We start from the raw sequence: 15,830 nt of genomic DNA, 5'->3' as shown, positions 1-15,830 counted from the left end.
TTGATTTCAAGTTACAGTGTCTATAAGCCTTGAAACCTAGAAGTTTTAAAAGAAAGTATTGTCGTTGTTCCCTCCCTCCCCCCCCCGCCCCACCCCTGAGGTTGAAAGCTTATAGGTGGTATCCTTAGAAATTTAGTTCTTTCTAAAGCAGAAACTCGGGTGTCTCTTCCAGAGGAGAGAGGAGATTATAAAGAAATACATGCTGGGGCGCCTGGGTGGCTCAGTCAGTTGAGCATCCGACTTTGGCTCAGGTCATGATCTCACAGCTCGAGTTCGAGCCCTGCATAGGGCTCTGTGGTGACAGCTCAGAGCCTGGAACCTGCTTCAGATTTTGTGTCTCCCTCTCTCTCTCTCTCTCTCTCTCTGCCCCTCCCCCACTCACACTCTGTCTCTCCCCAAAATAAATTGACATTAAAAAAATTAAAAAAAAAAGAAAAGAAACACTTGTTGTGAGTGGTCGGAGAAAACTCAGAGGTGCAGTAATCATTGTGTGACCAGTATTGGTCACCAGGCCAAGCTGATTAGGGGAGCCACTGGCCGCAAATGGCAAAACCAGAATTTGAGAGAAAGATGCACCAAGTAGATGATTCTGTAGCCATGACAGCAGAATAAGACCCTTTGAAGGACTGAGGTGACCTTGGAGCCTGCTTAAATAGCAGGTGGTCCGTGAGGATGCCCAGGCCATGCTTTGGATCCTAAGAAACAGAAACCCTTAGTGCCAGCGGCTGAAGCCAGCGGCTCACTTTCCTCCTGTAATCGGAAGTCAGGAGGCAGGAAGTTGGTAGCTGTGGTCCAGGGGCTGTGTGACGTCAGGGCTCTGTGATTCCACGGCCTTCCTGCCAAGAGGGCACGGGATCCTCAGCATGTGATCCCCACAGTCCTGACAGGCAGGCGCCTCGGCAGCTCCCCGATACCTCAGTCCTATCGGGAGAACAGTTTTCCCCGGCTTGGCAGGGGGCGGCGGGGGGGCCCTCAGCAACTTTTACCTTTGTGTCTGGTCACAACTGGGCCACACGCACCCTCCCCCAGCCCACTTCCCTTGATATCACAAGATCACAGCCCGATTCTTAAACCAAATCGGGATTCTTAGAAAGAAATGGAGAATGACTTTTGGGTAAGGGAGAGAGCACTGTTTGCCGCAGCCCCCAGAGAGGGGGTTCGCTTTCCCCCATTCCCGTCCGTTCTCCGTGAAGTGCTCGCAGTGATCTCCCGAATTCAGGGTAAAGCCTTCGGCCATTTGCACCCAATGCAGCCCCTGATGGACACCCAGCAGCCACCTTCTGTTGCACCCCCAGCTCCCCTGTACGGGCCCTGCCTGGCCCAGTCTTTGTCTGCATCAGGAGTTTTGTTGTTTGGGAGGCTCTCTCCACCGAAGGCGCGCTGGCCCCTGTCTTTGTCCCCCTCCCCATTCCCCGTCCTTGACTTGCCTCACCCTGCCTTAAGCGTTAGGTCTCATCGGTGGTGTCGCTTTTTCAGAGGGGCCCTCAGCTCTGTGGGGTCACTGTCCCCATGGTAGATCAGCTAGGATCACCTGTGTGAAAGCCCCTTGCCCTTCCCTGGCATCTCGGAGGAGGTCAGAAGTATTGGCGAATCTGTTTGGTAGAGTCCAAGGGGGAGCTTAGGGATCACGTCTCCTGCGTGCATCATGAACTGGGTACTTGTGGGAGAGTCGGTTAAGGTTGAGTTGTTGAGGCTGAAAACGTGGACGTTTCAGTGGTTTTGGGCTCAGCGTCCCTCGTGCTCTCCGGTGCCTTTGGTGGACGCCAGTGTATCAGTTCTCTGGGCAAAAGCGGTCCTGTGACTTCGTGCTGGGAAGAAGGCAGTGAGAAACCTGTGTAACAGAGCCTGTTTTCAAGTCGAGAGGAGACACTTGTCCAGGCAGCTTGGGGAAGGCCTGTAGGCTCTGCACCGGGAAGCCTGCGAGGGGGGCCATTGCTCAGGGACCGCGCCTCGGGCCCCAGCCTTGTGGTCCAGAGCTTGAAGCCTGCTGTGCACCAGGAGCTGAAGCTTAGGAAGGGCCCTCTGTGAAGCAGAACGCCCTTGCGGCCTTTATTAGGTCAGATCTGACAGTCAGGTGGCCCAGGACATGATGGCAGTCCTGTGTTGCCATGTGACTGCTGGCTCCCTCCACTCCCCAGCCCCACCCCCACCCCCACCCCCGTAGGGCTCTGTTCTCAAAACCTTGTGAAGGAGTTTGTGGGCTGAACCTGAGGGTTTGGCAAAGAGACACGTGATGTTTGAGTAAAGGTGGAGGGGGCACTCCCCTGGACCCAGTGTGGTCTCTCCCTTTCTGGATTTCCTGGGCTGACCGCCCCTCGCCCCCCCCCCCCCACTTCCCTTCCGAGGGGCCCATTTTTCTCTGTAGACGTGTTAACACCTTTCCTGAGATTAGGCCTGAGCACTTTTTTTTCCTCAACTTGACCTTAGGGCTTGTCTGCGAAGCCCCGGCATTTTGAGCACTCAGGGAGCACCTCCCTGAGCGCTCATCTGAAAATCTAGAAAGTTGCCAGAGTGAAATACAGATGCTTACCCATTTCTTTGAGGGTTTCCTAGCCATTTTCCTTTTTCCATAACAAAAGCTTAAACTAAATGGCCATGCTCTGCTCTCCCTTGGCAGAATAGCATTGCAAAAAAATAAACAGAAGAAAAGTTCAAGTTTTGGCCAGCGTGAATGAAACATGGCTCTCCATCGGCAGTATATATTCGAAACAGGGCCAAGAAGTAAGCGAACGGAGTTTTGGAGGAACAAAGTTAGATGTAAAAACAAACACAACAAAAATAACACACTCTTACTCATGGTGAAGTTACTCAAGCAGTCGCTCCCAAGTTTATTTACTTTCATACCATACACAGCTGACCCTTGAACAGCACGGGTCCACTTTACATGCGGAGGTTTTTTTCAGCAAGTACAGTACTGTAAATGTATTTTCTCTTCCTGATGATTTTCTAAATAACATTGTCTCTAACTTCCTTTACCGCAAGAATACGGCCTGTAATACGTATAACATGCAAAATATGTGTTCGTCGACATTTATGTGATCAGCAAGGCTTCATAGTAGGCTATTAGGAGTTAAGTTTTGGTGGAGTCAAAAGTTATAGTTTAGTAAAGCAATAAAGTTTTCAACCATGTAGGGGAGGTCGGTGCCCACTAACCCCCATGTTTTTTGGGGATCAGCTGTGTAGTTTTAACATTGTGACTTTTTCCATATATTAGGTATCCAGTTATATTCTTCCTGAATAAATGAATGAATGTTAGAGAAACTTGTAATGGAATATAGGAGAGAGGCTGTGATAATCGTATCAATATGTTAAAAAACAAAATTTAGGGGGGGGGGGTGCCTGGGTGGCTCCTTCGGTTAAACGTCCGACTTTGGCTCAGGTCGTGATCTCATAGTCCTTGAGTTCGAGCCCCACGTTGGGCTCTGTGCTGACAGCTCAGAGCCTGGAGCCTGCTTCTGAGTCTGTGTCTCCCTCTCTTTCTGCCCCTCCCCTGCTTGCACTCTGGCTCTCTCTCAAAAATAAATGTTAAAAAAAATTTTTTTAAGCACATAAAAGCAAAATTTAGGGGCACCTGGGTGGCTCAGTCAATTGGTTAAGTGTCCAGTTTCGGCTCAGGTCATTATCTTGCGATTCCTGAGTTCAAGCCCCACATCAGGCTGTCTACTGTCAGTATGGAGCCCACTTGAGATCCTCTGTCCCCCTCCCACTCTGCCCCTCCCCTGCTTGCACGTGTGCGCGCGCATGCGCCCTGTCAGAAATAAATAGACGTTAAAAAATTTTTTTAATGTAAATGTTAAAGAAACAAAATTTATTATCGTATTTTAAAAATAACAGTTAATAGTTTAGTGCTCTGTATGTGCTAGGTGCTCCTGGAGGCTTTAGATCATTTCATCTCATTTAATCATGTTTTTATGCTAGAAATACTGTCATTATCTAATGTTTTGCACTTGAAAAAACCAAGACAGAGAATGGCTAATGTTACTAGCTTACTGATGAATTGACGAAGGCCAGGATTCAATATTGGGTCTTTACTCCTCATCACTGATTTGTACTGCTTTCTGGTTCCATGACCATAAAGAAGGGTTAGAAAAACATTTGAGGCAGACGAGAGGACTCAAACACACTGTAGTCTTAAGGCCAGAGCTTTCTTGGTTTGAAAAGAACAAGCTTTCAAGTCTCAATGAATTAGAATTGTTATTTGATTAGAACACAATAGAAAAGTTCACAATGAAAACCTGAGTCATCAGAACACATCCTTTTGTTTGATTTAGAACTTGGATCTTGAGGGGAGTAGGAGGTAACCCTGGGAGGGGGTGGGGTGGGGACAGCAGGTTCTAGCCCGTCTGTCTCAGAGCCACCCTGCCCGACCCTGCATCCTGGGTCCCGGAAGGGTGGGAAGCTGCGCCTTGGTTGTGAATCCCACGAGGTCCTTGCTGCCGTCTGCCCTCTGGCGGTTGCCGGAGCTTGAAGCACTGGCTCTAAACAGCCCTCTCCAGGAAGGACTGTGGCTCCCACTCCCTCCATGGGAAACTCATTTGAATCTGTTTGTAATACAATTCTTCACGCCCATTTCTAGAGAAAGTTGATTTTTGAAGATGAGAGGTCATCTGTGGAATGCATGAGGTGATTTCTCGAGACCTCGGAGGGGCGCCTGGGTGGCTCAGTCGGTTCAGCCTCCACCTCTTGACTTCGGCTCAGGTCATGATCTCACAGTTCGTGAGTTCAGGCCCCACATCGGGCTCTGTGCTGACAGTGGGGAGCTTGCTTGGGATTCTCTCCCTCCCTCCCTCTCGCCATGCTCTCTGTCTCTCTCTCAAAATAAATGAGTAAACATTAAAAAAAAAAAAAAAAAGAAGGGGAGACAGTAAAAATCACGTTGCTGGTTGTTGGATAGAGCAGTTATTGAACTAGAGAAGCTGGACTCTAAAGGACTGGCCGGCAGGAGGGCAGCCTAGAACTCTAAGGGTCATGGAAGTACCAGGTGTTGGCCCTAGATACCTGATAAATTGCGTTGTTCTTTTTCATTAGCTTGGCTTCGCCCTCTCTCCATCTGTGAATCTGTAAAATGGATATAATAACACCTGCCTGTTACTACTTAGCAAGCCCCTGCAGGAAGACGTTGCGAAGCGACTTTAAGGGCCTTGTCGTTGTTGCTTGTCTTAATGAAAGAGCTTTCCGGAATATATTGCTAAACTTGAGAGGACGACTCCCCAGTCAAGAAGGAGGAATGAGGTGTGTGATCTGAAACGGCATCCTGACTTGCAGGTTTACTGGCCCCAGCGGGCCACCGCACACATCCCAGCGGCCCCCTCCCCACCGCCTCGCCTGCCGTCCGGTGGTTGTGATCACGAGGGGCCAACGTGTAGGAAGTAAAGGTGGGTCGGGGCCTGTGGGAGGCCAGCAGCCTCGGCCGCGTGTGGAGACCCTCCTCAGGGTGCATCCTTCAGTTTCACTCCTGACGCACAGTAGGTCCCACGCAAGTAACAGGCATGTTTCTAGGCACCAGGTGAGCGGCCCTCAGCCTGAGAGTTCCTGGACACGGAGCCCAGCCCGCTGTGCAGAAAGCCACGGTCTTACTCAGGGTGCAGGGCTCATAGTGTGAGCTTCCTTCCTCTGCTGCTTTACAAATGCCGTCGAAGCTCAGCCTTCTCGTATCTAAAACGCCGTGCCCCTCCTTCTACCTAAAGTCTTGTGTTTATTCTGGAGCTATCGGCGGATATAAGACTTGGTCTGTTTTGTGTGTTGTGGACTTCCTGGACCTGTGTCATATTATCATCTAACGTCGCACACACGGAGACATGAGGCAGTTAGGAGAGATACAGTAACTTTTATTGAGTGCTTCCCATGTGTCAGGCAGGGCGATAAACTCTTTAAGTGCAGTATTTCATTTAATTGTTCAGATGAGGAAACGGAGGCAGGGAGATTACAGAACCCAGGGCTGGGGGCACCTGGGTGGCTCAGTCGTTTAAGCGTCCGACTTCAGCTCGCGTCGTGATCTCAAGGTTTGTAAGTTCGAGCCCCGTGTCAGGCTCTTTTCAGCACAGAGCCTGGAGCCTGTTTCGGATTCTGTCTCCCCCCCTTCCTGTGCATTCCCTGCTCACGCTGTGTCTGTCTGTCTCTCTCAGAAATAAACATTAAACAATTATATATATATTTTAAAAAAAAAGAAAGAAGAAGAAGAACCCTGGACTGACTTGGGCAGAATTGGGATTTCAGCTCCGGTAGTCTGGCTCCAGGCCAGCAATCTCGATGTACCACAGCAGCTACAATGATGTATTTTCTATTGCAGTATCCAGCCACACGCCTTTATAATTGAAATACAGGTTTCACAGAACAGAGCTCACCTTTGAGGTAGGCAGTGTACTGGTTCCCTCTGTATTCCCTCTCTCTCCCCCTCCCTCCCTTCTTTCTTTCTTTCTTTATTCCTTACCGCAACGTCCCAATTGAAAAACAGATGCAATATTGCTGTCCAGTGTCTGTATTCATTCATCAGGTTTTCGCTAGGTGCCTCCTGTGTGTTTGATGCTGTGCAGGTGCCAGGGATATGATGGTGAAGAAAGCAGACAGGGTCTCTGCCTGCCTAGAACTTACACCCAGAAGGGTTTTGTTTTTTTTTTTATGTTTATTGATTTATTTTGAGAGAGAGAGCATGAGCTGAGGAGGGGCAGAGAGAGAGAGAGAGGGAGAGAATCCCAACAGGCTCAGCGCTGTCAGCACAGAGCCCAGTGCGGGGCTCGAACTCACAAACTGTGAGATCATGATCTGAGCCAAAATCAAGAGTCGGACACTTAACCGGCTGAGCCACCCAGGCACCCCTACGGCCAGAAGGTTTTACCCCTTAAATGCAATGGTAAAAAAAAAAATGTTACTGTAAATGGAGATGCCTCCAAATCTAGGAAGAAATCTATTAGGTACCAAGCTTATATTAATTGGTAAGTGTATAGCTATTTTGCAACATTATTTAAAGGACTATAGACAGACTATAGATAGACTATAGACCAAATACTGTGAAACATTTAAAGTAATGACAGCATTGTAGATATCAGTGTGGATACATGTCAAAAACGTGATTAAAAACAAGTTTTACGAAAGCGTAACAAGTCTATGACTTGTATACAAATTCTAAAGCAGAACTATGTACATAATACTATGTATGTATTATGGGCACAGTCATATATAGTAAAAGTGAAAACCATTTCGGAACAAGTGCACGCCAATTTTAGGATAATGCAAATTACTCTGGGGTGGGAGAGAAGGTTGGGGCTTCACTAAATCTTGTTAAAGTCAAAATATTTAGCAGACATGGCAAAATTTAACCATCGTTAAGTCCGTTTGGGCGCATGGCTATCTCGTCACGTTGGGGGCTTTTCTGCGTTCGAAATGTTTAATGATTAAGAACTGAAAAGGTGAAGAATGCCTGTCCCGTGCCTCTTTTCTGTGTCTGGTGCACGTACATGTTTGTGTTCTGTGCCTTCCGCTGGTGTTCTCCATCACATTAATGTCGTATTTCTCTAAAGAAACACCATGACCGCAAGTACTTTACTGAAGGGATTTGGAGTTTGCGGGGGGTGGGAGGGTGGCCGGGATCAGGGGCGGTGGGGGAGGGGGGGGGCGCGGAATCAGTCAGGTCCTGGGGGCACTGTTCCCGGCTCGCCAGCAGAGGGCGCTGTGCCACAGCAGATGTGAGGAGGCCAGCTCTTGCGGTGCAATACCAGGGCCTCCCGGGGGAGCGCTGTTGCACCCAGCTGCAGGACAGAAGGGCCCTTGGGTACCTGCAGCTTTCCTTATGCCTGTAGGAAGGGACACAGCATCCACCATTTGGCCTTTTGCACACATCACGTTTCTCTATATTTATAGCCTTGGCTGTTTCTGAGGCTAAGAATACAGGTGTCAAGTACCGTGCGTGCACAGAGCTTCCCTTGCTGTGCGTGGATGAGCCTAGGGCTGATGTGCGAGGAACATTTTCCTGTTATGCTGACCGGGAAACCTTCCTTTCGTTCTAGGTGGAAAAGGATTATTCTTACTTGAAGGAGATATGTGATCGTCAGGCAGAACAGTTGAGCAGAACCAGCCTCAAGCTGCAGGAGAAAGCGTCAGAGAGCGATGCGGAGATTAAAGACATGAAGGAAACCATATTTGAACTGGAAGATCAGGTGGAACAGCATCGGGCTGTCAAGTTACATAACAACCAGCTCATCAGTGAGCTAGAAAGTGAGTAAAATCACGCCCTGGTCACAGGTAGGCCAGGAGCCAGCAGGGTGCTGGGGAGGGCCTGCGAGAATTATTTTTTGAAAAGTCTTCCTAGGGGCGCTTGGGTGGCTCAGTTGGTTAAGCGTCCGACTTCAGCTCAGGTCACGATCTCACGGTCCATGGGTTCGAGCCCCGCGTCGGGCTCTGTGCTGACCGCTCGGAGCCTGGAGCCTGCTTCGGATTCCGTGTCTCCCACTCTCTCTGACCCTCCCCCGTTCACGCTCTGTCTCTCTCTGTCTCAAAAATAAAAATTAACATTAAAAAAAAAAAAAGAAAAGTCTTCCTTGCGCATAGTCTACGGTCTCCTAGGAGGAAAAAGGCAGGATACTTAACGCCTTTAACTGGAAAACGGGTGGCACCAAAGAAACAATCATTGAACATCGAGCCAGCAGCGTGGGGTGACGGTGAAAAGGAGCAAACGCATTTTGGAGTGTCAGGTGTGCTGTGCGTGAGCCACACCGCTGACTGCACTCGTCCGGCCTTGACAGAGCTTTGTCTTTTGGGCCTGATGGATGGGAAGGTGTGACAGATGGTCAGATGGGTTTGAGCAGTGTGTGCTCTTGGGCTCAGGGAGAAAACAATTCTAGCGTGTGTCCCATTGAAGGTAGGATATCAAGTAACTTACAGATGTTGGCCACTTTGTTACTGAAGAGGCTCCAATATATGGCTTCTTTATGGACTCATTGTTTGCTTTGACTAGGGAAAGACTTTAAAAGGGGTTAGTTAAACATTGCCTGCCTTGTCCAAATGAGCTTTATCAAAATGATCCCATCTAGTGGTTTGTTTGTTTTTTTTTAATTTTTTTATGTTTATTTTTGAGAGAGAGAGAAAGACAGAGTGTGAGTGGGAGAGGGACAGGGAGAGAGGGAGATACAGAATCTGAAGGAAGCTCCAGGCTCTGAGCTGTCAGCACAGAGCCCGACGCGGGGCTCAAACCCACAGACCGCGAGATCATGACCTGAGCTGAAGTTGGATGCTGAACCCACTGAGCCACCCAGGCGCCCCCTAGTGTGTTTTGCTTTTGGAACACGAGAACTAATGCACAGAGCTTTTCATGACACTGGCCATTGCTAAAAATAGCATAGCTGGTTGCCTGCAAAGTTCCCTGAGGCTTATAGTCCATCCTCCTTATCTAGGGTCCCTATAGCAGGAGAGATGTGATGTGCTTTACGGAGAAAATATGTGCGCTAGACACGTTTTGTTCAAGCACAAGTTTTAGTGCTGTTGGCTGTGAGTTCAATGTTAATGGGAACTTCCAGGGAAGAGAAGAGGAAAGTCACCAACCCGTATATGAGACTGGTCTGGAAGATGCTGAAGTAAAATCTGTGGTCCACGATGAAGCCGTGGAAAAGATGGAAAAGCATCTAGATTTGCAGATTGGTGAGATGATGTCTGGTTGAAAGAAAATGTAGTGGACTGCATTGTTATGAAACCAAAAACCAAATAAATTTACAGCCCTGTTTCTCAGGGCCAGGAAAGCGTTAAACCCTTCTCAGCTGGCACTGGTTGGCTCTCAAGGCTCAAAAGGCCACACACCATGAGAAAGTAAAAAACTTTGCAGGTGAGGCAGGTTTAGGAGGTGCAGAAGAATCTTTTTTTAAGTTTATTTATTTTGAGGACTGGGGAGCATGAGAGGAGGAGGGGCAAAGAGAGAGGGAGAATCCCCAGCAGGTTCCACACTGTCGGCACAGAGCCCGATGTGGGGTTTGAACCCACAAACCGTGAGATCATGACCTGAGCTGAAATCAAGAGTCAGACGCTGAACCGCCTGAATCACCCAGGCGCCCCAGAAGAATTTTCAAAATGCCTGCTGAGTGTTATACAGGAAAAGGGTCCCGTGGATAAGCAGGTTTCCAGCATTGTTGGGATGGGCTTTTTTTTTTTTTTTTTTTTTTTTTAAGGACATTGGCAAACAAACCTGTGTAACACAAGTAATGTCTCCTTTGATAAAAATGTTGTGACCAGAGGCTCACAAGAACCTAACTCCGTATTCCCCATAGGACCAATAGTTTAGTATTCACTAATTCTGCATGCATGACAACTTTACATAACTTCCACAAATGATGAGGATTGACTGTATAGTCTACACTGTGGTTGATTGGTTAGCACCCGAGTTCCATCTTCATTGGATGTGCCATGCAGGACAGCTACAGGACGTTAGCATTCAGTGTCCACAGCATTCAGACCATTCTCAGTAGTCATTGCTTGAGAATACGACCAAACCCCCCTGCCCCCGTCCATGTATATTTCCAAACACAGCACCATGCTTGACAAGCATAAAGTCAAAGAAGAGAAGTTTGGTTTTGTTTTGTTTTTGTTACATTGCCCTTGAGAGTTTGGTTGTGTGGTCCCCAGATCCTTAAAAGTCAGCACAGACCCACCAAGAAAGCCAGCATATAATTAATGTTCTGAGCAGATGTCAGGCCACTCCCTGGGGTTGGATCACAACATACCCAAGATTGAAAATAACACAGACTGTGTGTCTTTTGAGAAGCTTTTTAAAAAAAATTTTTTTAATGTTTACCTATTTTTGAGAGAGAGAGAGCGTGCAGGCACATGAGTGGAGGAAGGGCAGAGAAAGAGGGAGACACAGAATCCGAAGCAGGCTCCATCCAGGCTCTGAGCTGTCAACACAGAGCCTGATGCAGGGCTCAAACTCACGAAACGTGAGATCATGACCTGAGCTTAAGTTGGACGCTTAACCGACTGAGCCATCTAGGCTCACTCGCCTTGAGAAGCTTTTTAACCTCCTTCCAGCATATTAAGGTACTACTAAGATGTCTCTTCACTGGGAGACCCAGGGACACACAAATCCAGCCCAAGACCAGTCACTCCCCTCTATAAGTTCCTTGAGAGAAATGGACAGAAAAATAGAAACAAAGTTAAGGAGCGTTTTCTTATTCTGTAGCATTGACCCCCAGCCACAGATTCTGAGGCCCCCAGTGCTGCATTAGATTGTCCCATGTGGGCCCTGACCATGTGTTTATTCTTTTTGAAGCCTCTCTGGTAATTCTGACTCATATCCTTAATAGACATCTACTGCCCTGGAATGAATCACGAAGAACCGTTGAAGAATTTTAATTGGGACACAATCAGACTTAAATTGAAATGAGTCCAGTAGCCATGTGGAAGAATCGGAGACAGAGAGAGGAAAGGACTGAGGATGTTCTTAATTAGGGAGAGCGGTCAGGTCACTTTGGAGCTGTTAAAATACACCCACCCCAGATCCTGTCTCCCCCCCCCCCTCCCCCCGCCCCTTCCGCCCCCCGGGCGTTCCCTTTCTATGGGTCAGAGCCTGGGGCTTTGAACCTGTGTGCTCTGGAGAGGCTTCCCAGGCGATTCGGAGGCTTAAGTACGATTAAGAACCACGACCCTGGCAGCTGATCTAAAAGTCACCGGAGTAATAACCAGTCACCTCCTCTGTTATACAAAAGCCTTCGGTCTCACAGCTTTAGAGGACATTCAGGACGATAGTGTGCGACTGTCAGGGAGGCCGAGAGGGAGTGTAATAAATGTGAGTGGCAGTTTACGTCTTCCCAGAGTGCTGCATGGGTCTACCACCTGTCATCCGATGGTATAACCTAACGAAACACCGCTTATTTCCCAAACCATCCCGTTTTCCGTGCCGGAAGATCCTCCGGTGTCTGGCTGCCGGTTATCGGGGTGCTGAGGATGGAATTTGTAGCAGAATGGACGGATTCTAAATCTGGAGCTGCTCCCTTGCTACCTAGCTTATTTTCCCCCAAGAGCCTTGCACCTTTTCCAACGCTCTGACTTGTTCTTTTCCAGGCAATGTGATGAAGCTGGAGGAACAGAAGTCAGACCTGGAAAGGCAGCTGAAGACACTCACTAAGCAGATAAAGGTGAGGTGGGGCTACAGCCGGGGACGGGGGAGGGGCCTTCCCCATCATTTTACCGAGAGCGTCCCCGCCTTAGGTTTGGAAACCTTCGAAAAGCTTCCCGATGACTCTCCTGGCCTGCGTTCCCGGAGTCCCTTCCCATGGCACGGGCCCTGGTACCACTGAGTAGCGTTGGCAGGGAACAAAATTAAAGCAGGCTTTCATTTGCAGGCTGGAGCACTCTGATAACACGAAGGTGTAAGTTCCCACCCGTGCTGGGCCTCTTGCCCGGTAGTGAGGCAGCATGAGAGCGGTGCTCGGTGCCGCCTGGCCAGTCTTCCTCGGTGGGTGACACGGGGGGGGGGGGACCCTGGCGCCCCTGCCCACGTGCCAGGCCTGGCCGGCCGGTGACGCGGGCGTGGGTCCTGGCGTTTTCAGGAGGAGACCGAGGAGTGGAGGCGGTTCCAGGCGGACCTGCAGACCGCGGTGGTGGTGGCCAACGACATCAAGTGTGAGACACAGCAGGAGCTACGCGCCGTGAAGCGGAGGTTGCTGGAGGAAGAGGAGAAGAACGCGAGGCTGCAGAAGGAGCTGGGGGACATGCAGGGCCACGGCAGGTTGGTCACGACGGAGCCACGCGTTTGTGAGTCTGGCGGGCACCCGCGCAGTGCTTGGCTTCTCACTTAATCGCCATGCATGAGCCTTCGCCGTCTGGAGACGTGGCGCTTTGATGTCTCTCTGCGCAAAATCTTTATTCCTTTCCTAAGCTCGCTCCCCCGCGGCCGCCACCACAACACAGCCTAGGAACGGTTCATCCAGGGCCCCGTGGCTGCCCGTTCTCTGGCCCAAGGCGGTGAGAAGACTCTTGGCTCGCATACGTACGAAAGTTCTAGCCACGTGTCCTCCTACATTTAAAGACTAGAAAGATGTCCGGGATGCTCCTTAAATCCCAGCGCTGGTTAGCGCCCGGCAGTGCCCACTTCAGCGAGCCGTGGCAACACCTTGCGTGGGAAAGGTTGGACTCGCTCCCCGGGGGAATTGCCACCAGATAAGGGACTCATTCCTCACGGCCCAGTGACATGCTTCTCCCTTGGCAATGCCTGTGGCCTGCCTCCAAAAGCCCTTGAAATAACCCTCTTTATGAGAAGGGATGAGCACGGCAAACTCAACATCTGGCAGATAGGTCACTTTCCTTTTCCGTTCCAAGGGAGGGAAATCACATAGTGTAATGCCCCAGAAAGCTCTTCTTTTTTTTTTTAAATTTTTTTTTTTCAACGTTTATTTATTTTTGGGACAGAGAGAGACAAGCTCTTCTTTTTTAAAAAATTTTTTTTTTAATTTGTATTTATTTTCGAGAGACCGAGACAGAATGCGAGTGGGTTAGGGGCAGAGAGAGAGAGGGAGACAGACAGAACGTGTGGGCGCATGAGCCAGGGAGGGGCAGAGAGAGAGGGAGACAGAATCCGAAGCAGGCTCCAGGCTCCGAGCTGTCAGCACAGAGCCCAATGCGGGGCTCGAACGCACAAACTCTGAGATCATGACCTGAGCCGAGGCCGGAAGCCCAACCGACTGAGCCACCCCAGGTGCCCCACCAGAAAGCTCTTCTTAAGCGGGATGTTTCAGAGGAAGGTACTCCTAAAGTGAGCTCAAAGTTAATTATCATTTAAAATTGAAATGGTTTACAAACGAGATTACAAAACAGTACTTTAGGCTTTAACTAATGCAGTGTCCCCTTCCCCCAGTCTGGAGTAAATGTCCCTAACTTTGGGATTCGTGGATATTAGGAAATTATTTGGAATTTCGAAATGCCTTTGAAATATGAAATGTAGCATTTTAAAATCAGAGTTAGTGGGTCCTGAATGCTGCTCGGTACAGTTTGCTTTTCTTACATGTTTTCCGGGATCTCGAGGGTTTGTTCCCTGGCTAGATTCTGAGCCTTTGGGCCTGATGTATTATCATGAATTTCATAGCATGGGAAAAAGTAGATTTCTTATGAGAACTCTGTTTCGATTCTCTCCCCAAATTTGCTTTAGTTAGTCTCCCTCCTTCCTTTGTTGATGACTTTTACAGAAAACAGGCCGTAGAGAAGGATTCAGGTACAACATTTGTAGCTTGTTCCGTGATTCACGCTTGAAAATCGAGGTGATTATTTTATAGTCACACCTATACCCTGTGGCCGCCAGGGCGTGTGAATTTTACATTGAGGAAGGATAGGAAGACTAGACTTGATAGTGTTGACATGACCACGAGGTCCCCTAGTCTGCTTTTGTGCTTCTGTTTATTTGTCCTTTTGTCTCGCTTTCATAATGTGTGTCTTTGGAAGAGGAACCTGATCATAACTTGCATTGCTTCATCCATACATTATCTTAAAAGTAAAGGATAAGAGACGAGTCCTGAGTTTATATAGTGGCCCTGAATAAGTTATTATGTGGGCTGTTGTATTTCTTACATAGATTCTGAGACACAGGCCAGATTGTACAACTTGAACTCTGATTCCGTAAGAAATCTTCGCATGCGTCTTGACTCTTTAGGATCCGTATACAATATCCTACATCTTCACACTTTGGGTCACTTTTTTTTTTTTTAAATAGACACTGTGTGTATCTCTCTTGATTTTCTAGTGATTTGCAAACCTCCCACCCAGATCTAGCAGTTTAATCCCCTATCACAAAACATTTCAGAAGTGTAGAGCTGGCACCATCCCAGAACGTGGCAGATCACTGAAACCCTGCAGGCGTCCGTGTGTGTCTCGCCCGTCGTCGTGTCGGGCGGGGCTTCAGACAGTGGCGGGGGCTGCTTTCTTGATCCAATTCTGCAGACTGGCCCTTCCAAAGAGTCGACTCTTTGAAAGGTACTCGCCGATGGCCCAGCCACTTCCTGAACCTCCCCCACGAGCAAGACTTGAAACTGACTCACACCCTCAAAGGTCCTGAAGCGACATAGTGTTTCCGTCTTGGCTGAATGGGTTCTTGACTGAAACCCAATTTGACTTTGCCGGTCACCTAGCGAGAACTCAAAAGTCATTTTTGGTTCAGGCACAGCCAACGAACTTGCAGAAAATTCTCTGATGAGGTCCTCCAAGTACAACTGAGAGAAGGTAAGAGCATCAGAAGAGCGCCTCTGTCCTACTATGGGATTAACTGATTCACATTCTCATTTTGCATTAATGGGCATTTGAAGGGATATAATGACGCTGGTAGGTGAGCAAAGGAAGTGCCTGGGTGTGAATACAAGTTAGCCTTTATTAAATCAGAACATTATTTAACCCAGTATTTTCCATCGTTCTGAAAACTAGCTCATTAGCAATCTTTGGTCCTGTTAACGTTTTCGAAGGCATTTTGATTTTGGAGTCCGAGTAAACCGATGTGAAGATAGGTAGGTACGAGGCTCTAGTCTTATCTTTGCCACTAACTTGGCACGGTTTCCTTCCCGGACCGAGCTCCTCTGTCCCTCCAAGCAGGAGATAAGAGTGGCTCGTGATTTAAGGCCCTTGTGTTCTCTGAGACCAGTTGGGCAGCTGGCCCTCCCCTGATGGGAGGGTCAGGAATTCACATGCCAACAGTCCTTGTAACCTCCCAGACAAAGTGGCATCTCCACGTTTTAGCTGGGCTGTGGACCTCCCTTTTCTCCAACAGAAATTTGAGCACGCCAATGTAGTTCTTCTTTTTTCTTTTAACTTTATTTATTTATTTATTTATTTATTTATTTATTTATTTTGTGAGAGACAGCACAAGTGGGAAG

General features: G+C 48.6%; 1 protein-coding gene across 7 annotated transcripts in view; it reads left to right on the top strand.

The window, feature by feature from the left end:
- Nucleotides 1-15,830, top strand: part of SPECC1 (sperm antigen with calponin homology and coiled-coil domains 1) — a 286,429-nt gene that overhangs the window by 187,984 nt on the left and 82,615 nt on the right. For all 7 annotated transcript variants that reach the window (XM_043583241.1, XM_043583239.1, XM_043583240.1 and 4 more), the window contains 3 exons: nucleotides 8,004-8,211; nucleotides 12,040-12,113; nucleotides 12,528-12,706. In XM_043583241.1, the coding sequence (XP_043439176.1) occupies nucleotides 8,004-8,211; nucleotides 12,040-12,113; nucleotides 12,528-12,706 (461 nt within the window). The remainder of the gene's footprint in view (nucleotides 1-8,003; nucleotides 8,212-12,039; nucleotides 12,114-12,527; nucleotides 12,707-15,830) is intronic.

This window comes from Prionailurus bengalensis, chromosome E1 (genome assembly GCF_016509475.1).
Source record: "Prionailurus bengalensis isolate Pbe53 chromosome E1, Fcat_Pben_1.1_paternal_pri, whole genome shotgun sequence".
Taxonomy (NCBI): domain Eukaryota; kingdom Metazoa; phylum Chordata; class Mammalia; order Carnivora; family Felidae; genus Prionailurus; species Prionailurus bengalensis.
The sequence above is the reverse complement of the archived record's forward strand: the minus strand, read 5'-3'. Positions and strand labels throughout refer to the sequence as shown.